The sequence below is a fragment of the Hylobates moloch genome, unplaced genomic scaffold (genome assembly GCF_009828535.3).
Source record: "Hylobates moloch isolate HMO894 unplaced genomic scaffold, HMol_V3 SCAFFOLD_12, whole genome shotgun sequence".
NCBI lineage: Eukaryota > Metazoa > Chordata > Mammalia > Primates > Hylobatidae > Hylobates > Hylobates moloch.
This window is the reverse complement of record NW_026652287.1, coordinates 104167961-104186125: the sequence shown is the minus strand read 5'-3', so window position 1 is coordinate 104186125 and position 18165 is coordinate 104167961. Positions and strand designations below refer to the sequence as shown.

The window sequence follows — 18165 nt, the reverse complement described above, 5'->3', positions numbered from 1 at the left end:
GCTCTTCCTCTAGACCAAAGACAAAATGAGGATTCTAGCTGAGGATTTTCTCACAGCATCTCCAGAAAGTCCACATCGTGATCAACACCATTCCATTGACAAAGAAACCCAGGCTCAGGAAGTAAAGTGATTTGCTGAAGAGCACAGAACTGGTGAATGGCTGAGTCAGTAAGGACCAGGTCCTGCCATCTCTGCTGTCGGTGCTGTTTAACCACAAAGCTCCACAACGCTACCCAGAAAGTCCCGGGTCCAGGTATGCCAACAGCAGTGATCGTGATGAGGATGACAATAACAGTACTGATGGCAACAGGACTGCAATGGCTCCCTGCACACAGCCTGGTCTCCCAGGTGCTGTTTTGAGCCCTTTTCACATAATAACTTTATTAGTCTGTTCTCACGCTGCTAATAAAGACATATCCGAGACTGGGTAATTTATAAAGAAAAAGAGGTTTAAGGGACTTAGTTTCACATGGCTAGGGAGGCCTCACAATCATGACACAAGGCGGAGAAAGGCACATCTTACATGGCAGCAGGCAAGAGGGCATGCGTAGGGGAACCCCCCTTTACAAAACCATCAGATCTCATGAGACTTATGTGCTATCACGACAACAGCATGGGAAAAACCGTCCCCATGATTCAATTACCTCCCACGACACATGGGGATTATTACAATTCAAGGTGAGACATGGGTGGGGACACAGAGCCAAACCGTATCAATAACCCTTTACCCCGGTAACAACCCTGGGATGCAGATGTGGTAAATCCTCATCTCACCAATGAGACCACTTGAGGCACAGACTAGGTCAGTCATTTGACCAAGGCCACACAGTTTTGTTTTTGTTTTTTTTTTTTGAGACGGAGTCTTGCTCTGTCGCCCAGGCTGGAGTGCAGTGGCGCGATCTCGGCTCACTGCAAGCTCCGCCTCCCGGGTTCATGCCATTCTCCTGCCTCAGCCTCCCGAGGAGCTGGGACTACAGGCGCCCACCACCACACCCGGCTAATTTTTTTGTATTTTTAGTAGAGACGGGGTTTCACTGTGTTAGCCAGGATGGTCTCCATCTCCTGACCTCGTGATCCGCCCGCCTCGGCCTCCCAAAGTGCTGGGATTACAGGCGTGAGCCACCACACCTGGCCACGGCCACACAGTTTTTAAAGAGCAGAGCGGGGCTGGACACCAGGGTTCTGGCTCCCCTTCCAAACACTACACTAAGGAGGAAACTATAGCACCACAGAGTGGGTGGTGGGTGGTGATGATGATGCAGAGATGTGAGCTGGAGGAGTCATCCTCAGGGACCAGCAGCCAGGGGGAGGGGCAGGTTCAGTGATTCCAGACCTCTGCATTTCATGAACCACTAAAAATTTAAAAAACTGAACGTTCTACTGTGATAGAGTTAAATAAGGACATTTACAGAAACATCAAATAGTATCTACTCTCACCAACATTTCATAAAAAGAGGACTTCTACTTTTAAAAAAAAAACAAAAAACCCTCAAAGGACAGCTTCATAGATGAAGGTTTATCTTCTAAACCGAGTAAGTTTAGGTTCATGTCAGGTGAAAATACAGTAGTCGTATTTTCTTGACTTTGCTCAGAATATCTTGAAGGCTTTTCAGACTTTGGGAGAGACTGCCCCTCTCAGGGACAGGTAATTTCTAGGATAATAAACTCCCCTGGGAACAAACACACGCCTTTCATGTGCAATCCACCTAACCCCAAACCATACCCCCAACCACTTCTTTAACAAACTCTCACATACCAAGCCAGTATTTCCCCTGCCCTAAATCAACCCAGGGCCAGGTGCCAGACACCTAGAGATAGTCCCTATGCCCCAAACCTCACTGAAATTACTCAAACCAGCCAGCTCTAAACTGTTTACCATGCCCTGTCTTGCTTTTCCAGAAGAAACCCAATATGTAGGGAAAACTCTCTCTAATCATGTTTTTTCTCTACTCTCACACCATGACAATACAGAACAAGACTTCTGTGACCAAATGTGTGGGGGATTTTCTCCAAACTCCAAGCAGCAGACACCAGCGGGGGGTGTCCTCTAATTCTGTTCCCATACTATCCACGCAGGGATAGCTGCAGATCCCACAGGTTGAGGGCTGAGTCCACAAGGCTGCCCCACCCTATACTCCAGGCCTCCAAAATGTTTGACTAATGGGCTTTGAGTTGGGGTTCCTGCGACCCCCTCTTTGGGTTCAACTAATTTGCTGGAGCAGCTCACGGAACTCAAGGAAACACTCATGTTTACCAGTGTATTATAAAGGATATTGCAAAGGATACAGATGAAGAGACTCCTAGGGCAAGGTGTGGGGGAAGGGGCACAGAGCTTCCATGCCCTTCCTGGGGGGACCACCTGGAAGCTCACTCAACTGTGACCTCTTGGAGTCTTTATGGAAGCTTCAAAACATCAACATTCCTTTCCCAGGGTATAGGGTTGGACCCACTCATAAGACCCACAGTCAGAAAGGTGGAGGAACATTAGAGCGAAAGGAGGGCAAGAGGTCAGAGGCCTGTCCCTGAGGCCTAACATACCCAACATTTTAACAAAAGGGCTATGGGGGTTATGAACCAGGAACGGTGGACAAAAACCAGTATGTATCAGAATACCACACCCAGTTAAAGGCTTTCTCCTCCCTTGTGCTTCCAGCTGTATCCCCATGAGGCCCAGCATATGCCCTCTTCTTTCATGAACTGTAAATAATACATTCTTCTTTCAATGTTATTAACCTCTCTGTGTCATCACTAAGTCACTGCTATAAATTAAAATCCTATGGGTACAAATTTGCTTTTTTTTGAGACAGGGTCTCACTCTGTCGCCCAGGCTGGAGTGCAGTGGTGTGATCATGGCTCACTGCAGCCTCTACCTCCCAGGCTCAGGCAATCTTCTCTGTCTCAGCCTCTGGAGTAGCTGGGACTACAGTCATGTGCCACCACGCCCAGATAATTTTTTTGATTTTTTTTTGTAGAGGCTGGGTCTCACTTTATTGCCAAGGCTGGTCTCCAACTCCTGGGCTCAAGCAACCCTCTTGCCTCCCATACTGCTGGGATTACAGGCATGAGCTACCACACTTGGCCCACAGGTACAAATTAATACAACTGGTGCACCCAGCAGGCTGACTCCGCGCTCATGAGAAGGTTGAAGATCAGCTCACTGAGGGATTGTACCACACAGAAAGTTCTGCCCGGGGAAGGCTGCGAGATGCTGGCAGTCTTGCACTTCAGCTGCATCTGGCATTTGCTGCCATGGGTTTCTGGCCTAAAGTGCTGTAGGAACCCTAAAGGAGTGCTCCTCAGATCCTTCCAGAGTTTAAAGATGCCACAGTCTAGATCTGCAAGGGCAGTAACTCCCCACCTGGCACCGTTCTGGGACAGACTGATCTCCTTAGTCTACTTTTCCAACATAAATACACCTAGTTTCTGGGTTGGTTTAAGGGGTAATGTACAAGGCTGAGGCTCCTCACAAAAGGTAGTGAGGAGAAACTTCCTCTGATGGACTGTGTTGGGATACAAGTCCAATCAACCAAGCCAACACCAAAGTTGCTGGTGGGCTGCTTAACTAAGAGTTATTTATTCTCTCTTCCCATCCTGTAAGAGACTAGTCATTTAGCGGGGGACTGATTACACTTGGGACAGAGGCTGTACCAGGGAGAGGCTGCTGCCTACAGGCATCAAACCTCTTCCTCTCCCCAGCTTCTTTTTACTACCCAGGGACAGAAACTAAGATCCACTACTTCTGGATGCCAAAAGCCTAAAACACAAAGAGAGAAATAACAAAAAAAAAGAAAAAGGCAGCTACGAACCTAAGGGGCAGAAAAAAGAAAGTGAACTTTTAAACCTTATGTACCATACAAATGCCAGGCCTAGCAAACATAATACCACCCTTATTTAGTCTTAAAAACCATATATATAAATATAAATATCTTCACATAAATAAGTTGTATATATATACACACACAATAAGTAAATTAAAACAATGTCCATAATTTGATCCAATTAGAAATCTAGCATTTATATACTAATGTTTATAACAAATCATATATGGTAATTATATATAGCACATATATAACAAATGTATAAAAAAATTTTATTATAAAAAGTAAAGGGTGGGTGTGGTGGCTCATGCCTGTAATCCCAGCACTTTGGGAGGCTGAGGCGGATGGATCACTTCAGCTCAGGAGTTCGAGGAGAGCCTGGCCAACATGGCAAAATCCCGTCTTTACTAAAAATACAAAAATGAACTGGGTGTGGTGGCGTACACCTGTAGTCCCAGCTACTTAGGTGGCTGAGGCATGAGAATTGCTTGAACCTAGAAGGCAAAGGCAGTGAGCCGAGATTGTGCCACTGTATTCCAACCTGTGCAAGAGAGCGAGACAGAAAAAGAAAAGAAAACAAAGGAAAAGAAAAGAAAAGAGAAAAGACAAGACAAGACAAGACACAAGAGATAAGACACAAGAGACAAGAGACAAAGACAAAGAAAATGACAAGACCCAAAGGTCGGGGTCGGGGGTGGGGGAGTAAAACAGGGTACTGACTGGCTTTTTTTTTTTTTTTTCAATTTATTTTAGAGACAGGGTCTCACTATGTTGCCCAGGCTTTGTCTCAAACTTCTAGGCTCAAGTGATCCTCCCAACTTGGCCTCCCAAAGTGCTGGGATGGCAAAAAAGGTTCATCAGAGTTTACAAGCTCAGTGTCCCCAGCTTCATCAGGGTCCTCCCACACATCCCCATTCCAAGTTTCAGGGTCCCATTCTTTTCCAATCAGTGCCCTCACTTTAACAGTAGACACCTGGTGAGGCTGTGCACGCACCTTTTGTTGCAGGTCAGCCACTCATATGACGAGCTTATGTCTGTTTTTCCACAATTTCAGCTCTTTCTCTACAGGAGATAAGACTCACTCAGGGCAATCTTAGCACATTTTAGGCTTAGTATCTGCTTCTGAAGCTGGGAGTTAGAATCCCTGAATTCATCATTTTCTTTTTTTTTTCTAGGAGTGGAGGTTTAATAGGCAGAAGAAAGAGAAAGGAAAATGGCATCCCCAGTAGTGGCAACATCCCCTCCCTGACCCATGCTGCCATCAGCCTTTCCACCTTTGTCTGAGGAAATAAACCCTGTGCTGCCTCAGGCAACAGTGATGGCCTCCCCTGAGGCAGTTGCCAGGCAAGATAATATCGATTCTTCTCTGGCACCCTCAACACCTTTGTTTGCTTCTAGACCTATAACTAAAGTCCCAATGGGCCCACAGAGGTGAGGTTCAGAGTGTGACCCATGGGGAGGTGAGCTACACTTGAAAGGAAATGAGTTTTCTAATTTATATAAGCAGAAATCGGGAGAACAGGCACGGGAATGGATATTAAGGGTGTGGGATAACGCTGGAAGGAACATACAGATGCATCAGGCTGAATTTATTGATTTGGGCTCACTAAGTAGGGATCCTGCATTTAACGTTGCAGCTTGAGGAGTTAAAAAAGGTTCCAATAGCTTATTTGCTTGGATAGTTGAAATATGGATTAAAAGATGGCCCATCATGGGTGAGCTGGGAATGCTTGATCTCCCTTGGTCTAATGTAGAGGAAGGGATCCAAAGGCTTAGGGAGATTGGGATGATGGAGTGGATTAGTCACTTTAGACCTACTCATCCCAGCTGGGAGGGTCCAGAAGACATAACCTTGACCAATGGCTCGCAAAATAGATTTATGAGGGCTCTTTGAAGAGCCCTGTAATTGCCAGATCCAGCAGTTGGAATTTCAGTCACTCACCTACAAAAATTTAAATACATTGGGAATAATTGGATCCCGAGGTGGCAGGGGCCAAGTGGTGGCACTCAACCATCAAAGGCAAGGTAGGCATAGCTATCATAATGGACAGCAGAGACAAAGCGGCAATCAGAATAGTCTGACTCATGTAGATCTCTGGCATTGGCTAATTAATCACAGTGTTCCTAGAAATGAAACTGATAGGAAGCCTACTGCAATCCTACTTAATTTATATAAGCAGAAAACTTCCAGGTCGAATGGACAAAAGACTAATTTGAATTACAAAAGCAGAGAATCACAGCCCCTCAATCAATTTCCAGACTTGGGCCAGTTTACAGACCCAGAACCCCTTGAATGAAGGGGAGGCCAGGTCCCTTGAGGAAGGACCCCACTACACTACTGACAATTATGCTGTTATTCTTTCTCCCATCCTTCCCTAAGGAGACCTCTGGCTTTTTACCAGGGTAACTGTGCACTGGGAAAAGGGAAATGATCAGACATTTCGGGGACTACAGGACACCGGCTCTGAGCTGACGTTGATTCCAGGGGACCCAAAACATCATTGTGGTCCTCCAGTTAAAGTAGGGGCTTATGGAGGTCAGGAGTTTTAGCTCAGGCCTGACTTACAGTGGGTCCAGTGGGTCCCCAGACTCAACCTGTGGTCATTTTCCCAGTGCCAGAATGCGTAACAGGCACAGACATACTTAGCAGCTGGCAGAACCCCCACACTGGCTCCCTGTTAGGGTGAAGGCTATTATGGTGGGAAAGGCCAAATGGAAGCCATTAGAGCCACCTCTACCTAGAAAAATACTAAATCAAAAACAGTATCAATTCCCTGGAGGGACTGTGGAGATTAGTGCCACCATCAAGGACTTACAAGACACATGGGTGGTGATTCCCACCACATCCCCATTCAATTCTTCCATTTGGCCTGAGCAGAAGACAGATGGATCTTAGAGAATGACCGTGAATTATAGAAAGGTTAAACAGGTGGTGGCTCCAATGGCAGCTGCTATACCAGATGTGGTTTCATTGCTTGAGCAAATTAACACATCTCCTGGTACCTGGTATGCAGCCGCTGACTTGGCAAATGCCTTTTTCTCCATTCCTGTCCATAAGGCCCACCAGAAGCAATTTGCCTTCAGCTGGCAAGGCCAGCAATACACCTTCATGGTCCTACCCTAGGGGCCTATCAACTCTCCAGCTTTGTGTCATAATCTTATTCAGAGAGACCTTGATCGCTTTTTGGTTCCACAAGATATCACATTGGTCCATTACATTTATGACATTATGCCAATTGGATCCAATGAGCAAGAAGTAGCAAACACACTGGACTTACTGGTAAGACATCCGTGTGCCAGAGGATGGGAAATAAATCTGACTAAAATTCAGGGACCTTCTACCTCAGTAAAATTTCTAGGGGTCCAGTGGTGTGTGGCCTGTCAAGATATGCCTTATAAGGTGAAGAGTAAGTTGCTGCATTTGGTGCCTCCTACAATCAAGAAAGAGGCACAATGCCTAGTGGGCCTATTTGGTTTTTGGAGGCAACACATTCCTCATTTGGGTATGCCACTCCAGCCCATTTATCGAGTGACCCGAAAGGCTGCCAGTTCTGAGTGGGATCCAGAACAGGAGAAGGCTCTGCAATAGGCAGGTCTAGGCTGCTGTGCAAGCTGCTCTGCCACTTGGCCCATACGACCCAGCAGATCCAATGGTGCTTGAAGTGTCGGTGGCAGATAGGGATGCTGTTTGGAGCCTTTGGCAGGCCCTCATAGGTGAATCCCAGCGAAGGCCTCTAGGATTTTGGAGCAAGGCCCTGCCATCTTCTGCAGATAACTACTCTCCTCTTGAGAGACAGCTCTTGGCCTGTTACACTATGGGTCATCAAATCACCATGCAACCTGAACTGCCTACCATGAACTGGGTGCTTTCTGACCCAGCTAGCCATAAAGTGGGTCACGCACAGCAGCATTCCATCATCAGATGAAAGTGGTATATATGTGATTGGGCTCAAGCGGATCCTGAAGGCACAAGTAAGTTACATGAGGAAGTGGCTCAAATGCCCACGGACTCCACTCCTGCCACCCCACCTTCTCTCCCCCAGCCTGCACCGACGGCCTCATGGGACGTTGCCTATGATCAGCTGACAGAGGAAGAGAAGACTAAGGCCTGGTTCACAGATGGTTCTGCATGATATGCAGGCACCACCTGAAAGTGGACAGCTGCAGCACTACAGCCCCTTTCTAGGACATCCCTGAAGGAGAGTGAGGAAGGGAAATTTCCCGGTGGGCAGAACTTGGAGCAGTGCACCTGGCTGTGCACTTTCCATGGAAGGAGAAATGAGAAGATGTGTGATTATATACTGATTCATGGGCTGTAGCCAATAGTTTGGCTGTATGGTCAGGGACTTCGAAGAAGCATGACTGGAAAGTTGGTGACAAGGAAATCTGGGGAAGAGGGATGTGGATGGACCTGAGTGGTCAAAAACTGTGAAGATATTTGTATCCCATGTGAGTGCTCACTAATGGATGATCTCAGCAGAGAAAGGTTTTAATAATCAAGTGTATAGGATGACCCGTTCTGTGGACACCACTCAGCCTCTTTCCCCAGCCACCTGTCATCGTGCAATGGGCCCGTGAACAAAATGGTCACAGTGGCAGGGATGGAGGTTACGCATGGGCTCAGCAACGTGGACTTCCACTTACCAAGGCTGACCTGGCTACAGCCACTGCTGAGCGTCCAATCTGCCAGCAGCAGAGACCAACACTGAGCCCTCAATATGGCACCATCCCTCGGGGTGATCAGCCAGCTACCTGGTGGCGGGTTGATTATATTGGACCTCTTCCATCATGGAAAGGGCAGAGGTCTGTCCTCACTCTGGATATGGGGTTGCCTATCCTGCACGCAATGCTTCTGCCAAGACTACCATTCATGGACTCATGGAATGCCTTATCCACCATAATGGTATTCCACACAGCATTGCCTCTGACCAAGGCACTCACTTTATGGCTAAAGAAGTGTAGCAGTGGGCTCATGCTCACAGAATTCACTGGTCTTACCACGTTCCCCATAGTCCTGAAGCAACTGGATTGACAGAACAGTGGAATGACCTTTTGAAGTCACAATTACTCCAACTAGTGACAATACTTTGCAGGGCTGGGGCAAAGTTCTCCAGTAGGCGATGTATGCTCTGAATTAGCATCCAATATATGGTACTGTTTCTCCCATAGCCAGGATTCATGGGTCCAGGAATCAGGGGTGGAAGTGCAAATGGCACCACTCAACATTACCCCTAGTGATCAATTAGCAAAATTTTGCTTCCTATTCTCACGACATTACATTCCGTTGGCCTAGAAGTCTTAGTTTCAGAGGGAGGAATGCTGCCACCAGGAGACACAATGATTCCATTAAACTGGAAGTTAAGATTGCCACCTGGACACTTTGGGCTCCTCCTACCTTTAAGTCAATAGGCTAAGAAGGGAGTTACGGTGTTGGCTGGGATGACTGACCCAGACTATCAAGATGAAATCAGTCTACTACTCCACAATGGAAATAAGGAAGAGTATGCATGGAATACAGAAGATCCATTAGCGCATCTCTTAGTATTACCATGCCCTGTGATTAAGGTCAATGGGAAGCTACAACAGCCCAATCCAGGCAGGACTACAAATGGCCCAAACCCTTCAGGAATGAAGGTTTGGGTCACTCCACCAGGAAAAAAACCATGACCTGCTGAGGTGCTTGCTGAACGCAAAGTGAATACAGAACGTGCAGGAGAAGAAGGTAGTCATTAATACCAACTATGACCAAGCGACCAGTTGCGGAAATGAGGACTGTAATTGTTATATTTCCTCCTTCTTTTATTAAAAACATGTTTGTGACGTATACACTCGTACTAAGAAAACATCTGCATTTTATTTCTTTTATCATGTGACATAAGATTTACTGACTTCATATCAGCATTTAAGTATTGCTACCTTTATGTAATAGCACTTGGGTTGAGGATTAGTGTGTTTCGGTTGTATGAAGGATAGTTGTATTATGTTAAGCATAATTATGACCTTATTATTGTCTTTATTTGAAGATTATGTACGATCTCAGGAGATGTGTATGGGTTCAAGTTGACAAGGGATGGAGTTGTGATGGTTAACAGCTAGGTCCAGCTAGGTGCCTGCCCCATGTTGAAGGCTTCACATCCTGTGTTAACACAGTGACTAGAAGTCCCTAGCTCCAAACACTTGAAACAGACACTTGACAGCTGTTACTTCAAAAACATCATTTCATTTATCTGAACCTTGATTTCTGGATCAATACAATAGTACTTCCCACCAGTAACAGTTGTTAAATTTAAAGAGAAAGTATTCAATGCTCAGTGTGCTCTGGGATTTTTATTAATGTGTCAACTTGATTGGATTGAAGGATGCAACGTATTGATCCTGGGTGTGTCTGTGAGGGTGCTGCCAAAAGAGATTAACATTTGAGTCAGTGGGCTGGGAAAGGCAGACCCACCCTTAATCTGGGTGGGCACCATCTAATCAGCTGCCAGCGAAGCCAGCATATAAAGTAGGCAGAAATACATGAAAAGACTAGACTGGCCTAGCCTACCAGGCTACATCTTTCTCCCATGCCGGATGCTTCCTGCCCTCGAACATTGGACACCAAGTTCTTCAGCTTTGGGACTTGGACTGGCTTCCTTGCTCCTCAGCTTGCAGACGGCCTACTATGCGATCTTGTAATCGTGAGTTAATACTACTTAATAAACTGTCCTTTTTATATGTACCTATTCTATTAGTTCTGTCCCTCTAGAGAACCCTAATACAGGTGGCCACTCTTGTCTTGAACTCACTAAGGCAGAAAAAGCCATAGAGAATAGACGTGACATGAGCAGACCCAGACAGAGAAGCCAAGACACCATCGTGGTGGTTCTCAGTTCCTACACCAGCCCCTCATGAGGCACAGCTGAAAATTACCTTTGAGTTTGCAAAACACCCCATTTCTTTTTACTACCTTCTCCTCTGGCTAGGAGCCAAAGAATACTCTGTCTTTAGCCCAGAGATATAGGGAGACCAGATAGGAAAAGGTTAGTGTAGAAAATGACTAAAGCTGTGGGAAAGAGGCAAGGTAGGTTCCAGAGGCCTTCTTGTGCAGCCAGGCCTGGAGTCAGAAGGTGGAATGAAGGAAGTGGCAGGTCACCTGCATGGTGCAGGGGGAAGGAAGGCCTTACCCAGGGATACCAGGAGCCCACAGTTTTCCAGCATCACCTCCTGGTACAGGGTCCGCTGAGCTAGGTCCAGCTGCCCCCACTCCTCCTTGGTGAAAGTCACAGCCACATCATCAAAGGTCACAGACACCTGGAAAGTCAAACAGAATTAGTAGTATTGGCCTTTCAGCTGCTGAATGAGATCACAGATTGTGCTCCACTGGAAAAGGTGTACAGTGATGGAGGCCTGAATCACAGAGCACCTCCTGAGGGCCTAGCTCTGTGCTGGGCTCAAGAGGGAAGGTAGATGCTTTGAATATAATACCAGAGTAAAGGAGAGAAGCCTCCTATTTAACAGCCGTTAGAGAATGACACAGGACAATGGAAACTTGTGGACTATGAAATACAGAAACCAAGGGCTCTAAAACGACAGAGAAATGGGGAAATGGTAATAATAGCAATAATGGTTACAACAGCAGTACCTGAGTCTCGCTGGTCCAGCTAGGTGCTTGCCCCATGTTGAAGGCTTCACATCCTGTGTTAACACAGTGACTAGAAGTTCCTAGCTCCACACACTTGAAATGGACACTTGACAGCTCTTACCTCAAAGACAGCATTTCATTTCTCTGAGCCTTGATTTCTGGATCAACACAATAACACTTCCCACCAGTAACAGTTGTTAAATTTAAAGAGAAAGTATTCAATGCTCAGTGTGCTCTGGGATTTTTATTAATCCTTCCACAGCCCCTGCAATCAACACCATCATCACCTTCACAGTCAGCGACTTGATGCTAAGGAAGCGCTATCAATTCACCCAGTCACACATCTCACCACCATAGACAGGATCTAAACATGGGGTTACTATGATTCACGGTCTAACAGTAACTCCAACACTCCCCCAACATCAAAGCAAATCTAATGCGATGAAGTTATAAGCATTTCCACTCATTTCTGACATTAAGTCCATTTCTATTAGCCCTGAAAAATGTATCTGTGGGCCGGGCATGGTGGCTCATGTGTGTAATCCCAGCACTTTGGGAGGTCGAGGTGGGCGGATCGCTTGAGGCCAGGAGTTGAAGACCAGCCTGACAAACATGCTGAAACCCAGTCTCTACTAAAAATACAAAAATCAGCCAGGTGTGGTGGTGCATGCCTGTAATCCCAACTACTCGGGAGGCTGGGGCAGGAGAACTGCTTGAACCCGGGAGGCAGAGACTGCAGTGAGCTGAGATTGCACCACTGTACTCCAGCCTGGGTGAAGAGCGAGACCCTGTCTCAAAACAAAAACAAAAAAGTCTGTGAACACGGGCACAAAAAGCTCAGCATTCCTCACTGACCCCACAGAGCAGCACTGGAGGGGCTGCATCTAACTGGGGAACGACAGGCTCCAGACCAGCTTCCCATGCCCTCTGGGATCTCCCTGGGTCTCCCAGATCCCCCAAGGAAATTCCGCAATGAACCAACCATCGGCCTCTTTCCTTGCTGGGTTCCGACAGAACTTGTCTCTGATGCCAGGATACTTTGGGGCCACGGAACACGAGCGGCCAAGGATAATGCAGGCTGTAGCGATGAGAGTAAGGGCATCTGACTGGCCACAACGTCCGTAGTAGTTGTGGACGGGTAGAACATCCAGGAAAAGACCACACACTCTTGCCCCCCACGTCTCAGCGGCCGCAGGAAAACCATGGCAACCTTACACACCCTCCTGAGCCTCCTTAAACATACAATATACCTTGTCTCTGCTCGCGCATTTGTCGGCCTGCTACTGCCCTGCCCTCCCCTTCCCCTCTCAGGCCCCCAATTCATGCTGGAATGAGACCTGGTCCACGAGAGGATGCTTGCAGGCCAAAGATGATGGGAGTCCCCAGAGGAAGCATCATTCACTCAACAACCTACGGAGCTCCTTCCAGTAGACCCAACACTCCTTAGGGCCAGGTATAAATTAGGTGGCAAACCAGCTCCACACACCAAAGCGAACGACGACTGCGAAGACAAATCCAGGGGATACCGGGGCTCCCACCCACTTCGGGAACCGCCTCGGCGCTGGCAAGGAAGCGGCAACGGCGAAGCCACCGTCCACTCACCTGGGCCCGGTCCGTCAGCACCGCTGCCATCACGTCACTCCCTGGGCCGCAGAACTCGGACAGAGGAGCCCCGGGCGGCCTGACGGACCCCACCTGTGCCCGGCCCTGGCCGGTTGCCCGGGGCTTCCAGGCGCGCTCGGGGCCGCCGCCTCCTCGGTAGCAACGGCGTTCCAGACCCAGGGCCGCCGCCGCCTCGGTGGCAACCGCGTTCCAGACCCAGGGTGCCGCCCCTGGCGACCGCGGGGCTGAAGGGCGGGGGAGGAGAGACCGCGGCTTGACGGCGACCCAGGAACAAGCCCGCGGAAGGGGTCAGGCTCGGTCAGGCTCGTACAACGGTGCGGCGGGGATTCCTGTCCTACTCCCGTGCTCGGTCCTGACTAGGGACCTGCAAAGCGGCCCCAACCGAGGCCCTCAGTGTCTACTGCTGAGGACAGAAGTGCACAGGAAAATGGCGTCCGCAGCGAGCAACCCGGAAGTCCCGCCCCCACCGGCGTGAGCCGTCGGAAACGTCCCCGTCCTAGGCCGTCATTGGCCCAGTTCCCGCCGTACGCATTAGCACAGCCTAATCCATACGTATGCATTAGCACAGTCTTCTAAGTAGTGTAGTTTTCCTCGTGCTCAACAATGGGAGGAACGCTTCACGGCGCAAGTTTTCCTCCCAGGGAAAGGCACTCCAGGACCCGAGGAGACGCTCCAGACCCACCTCTTTACGGTGGGCACAACTCGAGGGGAAGGATGGAGGGAGGGAACCGAGGGGCAAGGGTTACACTGCATTCTTCTCTCGGGAAAATCGGAGCTCGGGAGACAGGGACTTTCCTTCAGGTCAGGGCACAGGCAAAGGCGCAGAACTGGGTCCTCAGCTCGCCTGGCGACTGACCTTTCAGATCCCTCCTTCCCGGATCATCATCTTGGAAGACACAAAAAAGCCGAATGATCATCTGGAAGCCCTGCCCCGACACGTTGTGTGCGCAAACTGCCCTCTTTTGGGCCTTCTTTGGACCAGCACAGCCTCCATGTGATGCAGGGAGTCATGTATTTGGCCCAGACCACACAAAAAATGGATTTGCCCACTTCTGAGGTGGGGAGGCTGCAAGTGGAGGAGGCTTGGAGGCTCAGGATGGTTAGTTTGAAATGTCTACAGAACCACAAAGTATCTCTGTCACAGGCAATTCAACTTACGACTGAATGTTGGAAGAAGGTTTGAGCATGAATATATGAATTTAGGAGTTACCCTACACTGTTATTTCAAGTCGTGATACTGAGTGAGACCATCAAGGCAATGCATGTAGATGGAGAAGAAAATACACAGAGCATGAGCTGGTGACCAAGTCTACATCATTAAATGGTTGATGACAATATTACCAGAAAGCCCAGGTCCTTGCATCTAGATCCTGCTGCTTGCTGCACAGAAGGCCAATCAGCAAGACAATGAGTATTGTCAGGGATGAAGGCTTTATTCGGTGCTGCAGCTGAGGAAAATGGGAGATCAATCTCAAGTCCCTTTCCTCAACTGACTAAAACTAGGGGTTTATACATCAGGGAAGAAGTGTTACTATGTTTGAGAAAACAGGAATTAGGAAGGGGTAAGGAGGAGGAATGGGTCAACAGGCAGCAGACGGTCAGTTAGGCAATCATGATGGGTAAGGGGTATAGCATCTCGTTTTTCCAGATGTGGTAATCCAGTAAATTTCAGTTTCTTTATACTATCTGGGAGGCCTGATGCTTGGTTTCCTGAGAAAGGAAATCAGATAAGACAAATGAAAGTGTCTCAAGTTTTAGGAAGGGGAAGCTCAATATAATGTGTTGATTCAAAAGAAACCATAAATATCAGTTCTATGGGGCACTAGAGCTGGTTTCAGTTCCCTGTTTCTATTTATCAATTCCTCAATCATGGGGAATCTGGACGTGATCTTTCTGGCTGCTTTATGCTGAGGAGGGGTATTGTGGGTGGCTGCATACCATAGATGACCACATGGCAACTCGGATTAACTCAAAGGTTAATCTAACACTATAGTTTTCTTTTCTTTCTTTTTTTTTTTTTTTTTGAGATGGAGTTTTGTTCTTTCACCTAGGCTGGAGTGCAGTGGCGTGATCTCCGCTCACTGCAACCTCTGCCTCCTAGGTTCAAGCGATCCTCCTGCCTCAGCTTCCCGAGTAGCTGGGATTACAGGTGCCCACCACCACGCCTGGCTAATTTTTGTATTTTTAGTAGAGACGGGGTTTCACCATGTTGGCCAGGGTGGTCTCGAACTCCTGACCTCATGATCTGCCCACCTCAGCCTCCCAAAGTGCTGGGATTACAGGCGTGAGCCACTGCACCTGGCAGCAGTATAGTTTTTTTTGGAAACACAGTTTTTCTCTCTCTAGTCCCTGACTTCCATCAAAGGCAAATCACAGCAGGAACAACTTACCTGCAAAACAAGCTTCAGTCCCACCATACTTATCCAAAGTACAGCAAGGATCACTGTTTATACAATTCCTTCTAAATTGGCTTTGCCAGAACCCCTCATAAGGAATCTCTCAGACTCAACACTCAAAGACCTCTTAAGCCCAGCCAAAGATCTGTCTGCACCTGCAAATACCTGCATGAACTGGGTGAAACCCGTTTTTCTTGAGGCCCCAAAACATCTTGAGGTTCCTGGGCCTATCAGAAAATGACACTGTATTTACTACAGGCCAGGAACCCCACAAAGGAACTGTGTACACAAGATATGAGGCCAGTCCTTCCAAGGGCTCCCATCAGCTCCATAAAGTCAGTCTTTTTTTTTTTTTTTGAGACACAGTCTGGCTCTGTTGCCCAGGCTGGAGTGCAGTGGCGTGATGTCAGCTCACTGCAAGTTCTGCCTTCTGGGTTCACGCCATTCTCCTGCCTCAGCCTCCTGAGTAGTTGGGACTACAGGTGCCTGCCACCATGCCTGGCTAATTTTTTATATTTTTAATAGAGATGGGGTTTCACCATGTTAGCCAGGATGGTCTCGATCTCCTGACCTGGTGATCCACCCGCCTCGGCCTCCCAAAGTGCTGGGATTAGAGGCATGATCCACCATGCCTGGCCTATAAAGTCAGTCTTAATTCCTCAAAGCAGTCTCGCATAGTTAAAAATATGCCATTCCTGTCAAAGCCTTGGGAAAGTACCCAGTGCCTACAAGTGTGTTATAAAATAATACGGATCTTAAAAAATAGAGATAAGGTCTTGCTCGTTTACTCAGACTGGAGTGTAGTGGCACGATCATAGCTCACTACAGCCTCAAACTCCTGGGCTCAAGCGATCCTCCTGCCTCAGCCTCCCAAGTAGCTAGAAAACAGATTCTTTATTGAACATATGCAAACAACCACATTGCCATGAATTAAGAATATTCACAAATAGTTTCTGAATTCTGGAGAAATCAGGCAGAGAGAAAGAACCCTCAAATTTTGTTTACAAATGTATATTCAATTGTTGAAGGTTATAAATAGCTGGAAAGAAAAAAAAGTTTTATAGAGACAGAAAGTAGATTTACAAAAAAAGTTCTCCTGACTCAAAAACAAAACAAAAAGAATCAGCAATGTTTCAAACACACACAAAAAATAATAAAATAAATTCAGTACTTGAAATAAAGCTGTGTGTGTGTGTGTGTTCCATTTCTCCCTAATTCCATTTCTCAACTGCATGAATCCTTAACTCGTGAAAGATACTTTTTACCCTCTTGGCTCCACAGTTAATGGAGAAAAAAAAATCATCAACAGTGACTTCTAAGATGGCTTAATATACTATATAATAAAATATTTTTATTTATAATGAAATAAATTAGTACAGTCCATGAAACTCCTGCTCTGCTTCATATTGCATAAACATATGTATACAAAATTATATATTTTATGAATATATCAGCCTTCTAATTAGAGTCCTGGAAGTTTTCTCTCTAGGCCAATAGGACAATCTCCAAAGTTACCAGAAACTTGAATTCAAGAGTTCTTTTTATGAACTCTCCCAAAGAAGCCTGGAACTATAGCTGACTATAAGCCACCTTTGGAGAAGACTCACAGCCAAACAATAATTGTGGATGACAAAAGTCTTAGGACAACCATAGTTAAAAAAAACAATGGACAAGGAAATTTGGTTATTTCTGTGACAAACAACTATGACACACGTACTTTTCTCAAGTTTTAAGAGTGGGAGGGTCAATTTCTAGGTTCAGTCAAAAGAAACCATAAACATCAGTTCTATAGGACAATTGGGCTGGTTTTAACAAGAAACTGACAAGCTCACATTAGGAGTTCTAACTGTCCTCCCAGAAAGGTATATTAAGCAATCTTAGAAGTCACTATTGATGATTTTTATTTTCCATTAACTGTGGAGTCAAGAGGATAAAAATTGTCTTTCATGAGTTAAGGATTCATGCAGTTGAGAAATGGTATTAGGGAGAAATGGAATACACATGCGCACGCATGCACACAGACACACACACACATTTTATTGCAAGAAATGGGGGTGGTATGTGGTGGCTCATGCCTGTAATCCCAGCACTTTGGGAGGCTGAGGAAGGAGGACTGCTTGAGTGTAGGAGATCAGTCAGAGTGGTGGGAGAAGCAGTAAGAAAAGGACGCAAACCTTCTGAAAGGTCAGAAGTCTCTGCATAGCTTCAGGGGAGAATAAGCTGAAAGCAGCTGTTCTCTTACCCTGAGGCAGAGGGCAAGGAGTAGGTACAAGGAAGTGCAGGGGAATTTAACATAAACAGGCTTGTTTACTTATGTTAACTAGGAACCAACGTTTGATCATCCACGAGTGAGGCTGCCCTCAAAAGGGGGAAGAATAATGTTAATTACCCACAGATTATGTTGGCTCCAGGCTTTTGGCATTATGTCTGTACTGAATAAAAGCAAGCAGTCCTAGCTTATCGAGACTGCTCACTCTTCAGCAGTCCCCTAGCTGCTCTTACACTACATACCTGTGTCTGAGTACTCCTTTCATCCATCGCTTGGCCAGGGTCTACAGGACGGACCCGGCTCTTGAGACCAGGAGTTAAGAGACTAGCCTGTGCAGCATAGTGAGACCATTCCTCTACAATAATTTTTTTTTTTGAGATGGAGTCTCGCACTGTCACCCAAGCTGGTGTGCAGTGTTGCAATCTTGGCTCACTGCAA

General features: G+C 47.0%; 1 protein-coding gene across 2 annotated transcripts in view; it reads right to left on the bottom strand.

Annotated features, from left to right (window-relative positions):
* The window catches only part of ZNF264 (zinc finger protein 264), a 31353-nt gene extending 17862 nt beyond the window's left edge, over positions 1-13491 (bottom strand). The window contains exons 1-3 of one of the 2 annotated variants that reach the window (XM_032171302.2): positions 13042-13106; positions 11440-12940; positions 10982-11108 (exon numbers count right to left, since the gene is read on the bottom strand). In XM_032171302.2, coding sequence (XP_032027193.1) covers positions 10982-11108; positions 11440-11475 — 163 coding nt within the window. In that variant the 5' untranslated portion in view covers positions 11476-12940; positions 13042-13106. Of the gene's footprint in view, positions 1-10981; positions 11109-11439; positions 12941-13041 lie in introns of both variants that reach the window. The other variant, XM_032171303.2, reaches the window with a different exon arrangement.
* Positions 13492-18165: the final 4674 nt, after the last annotated feature.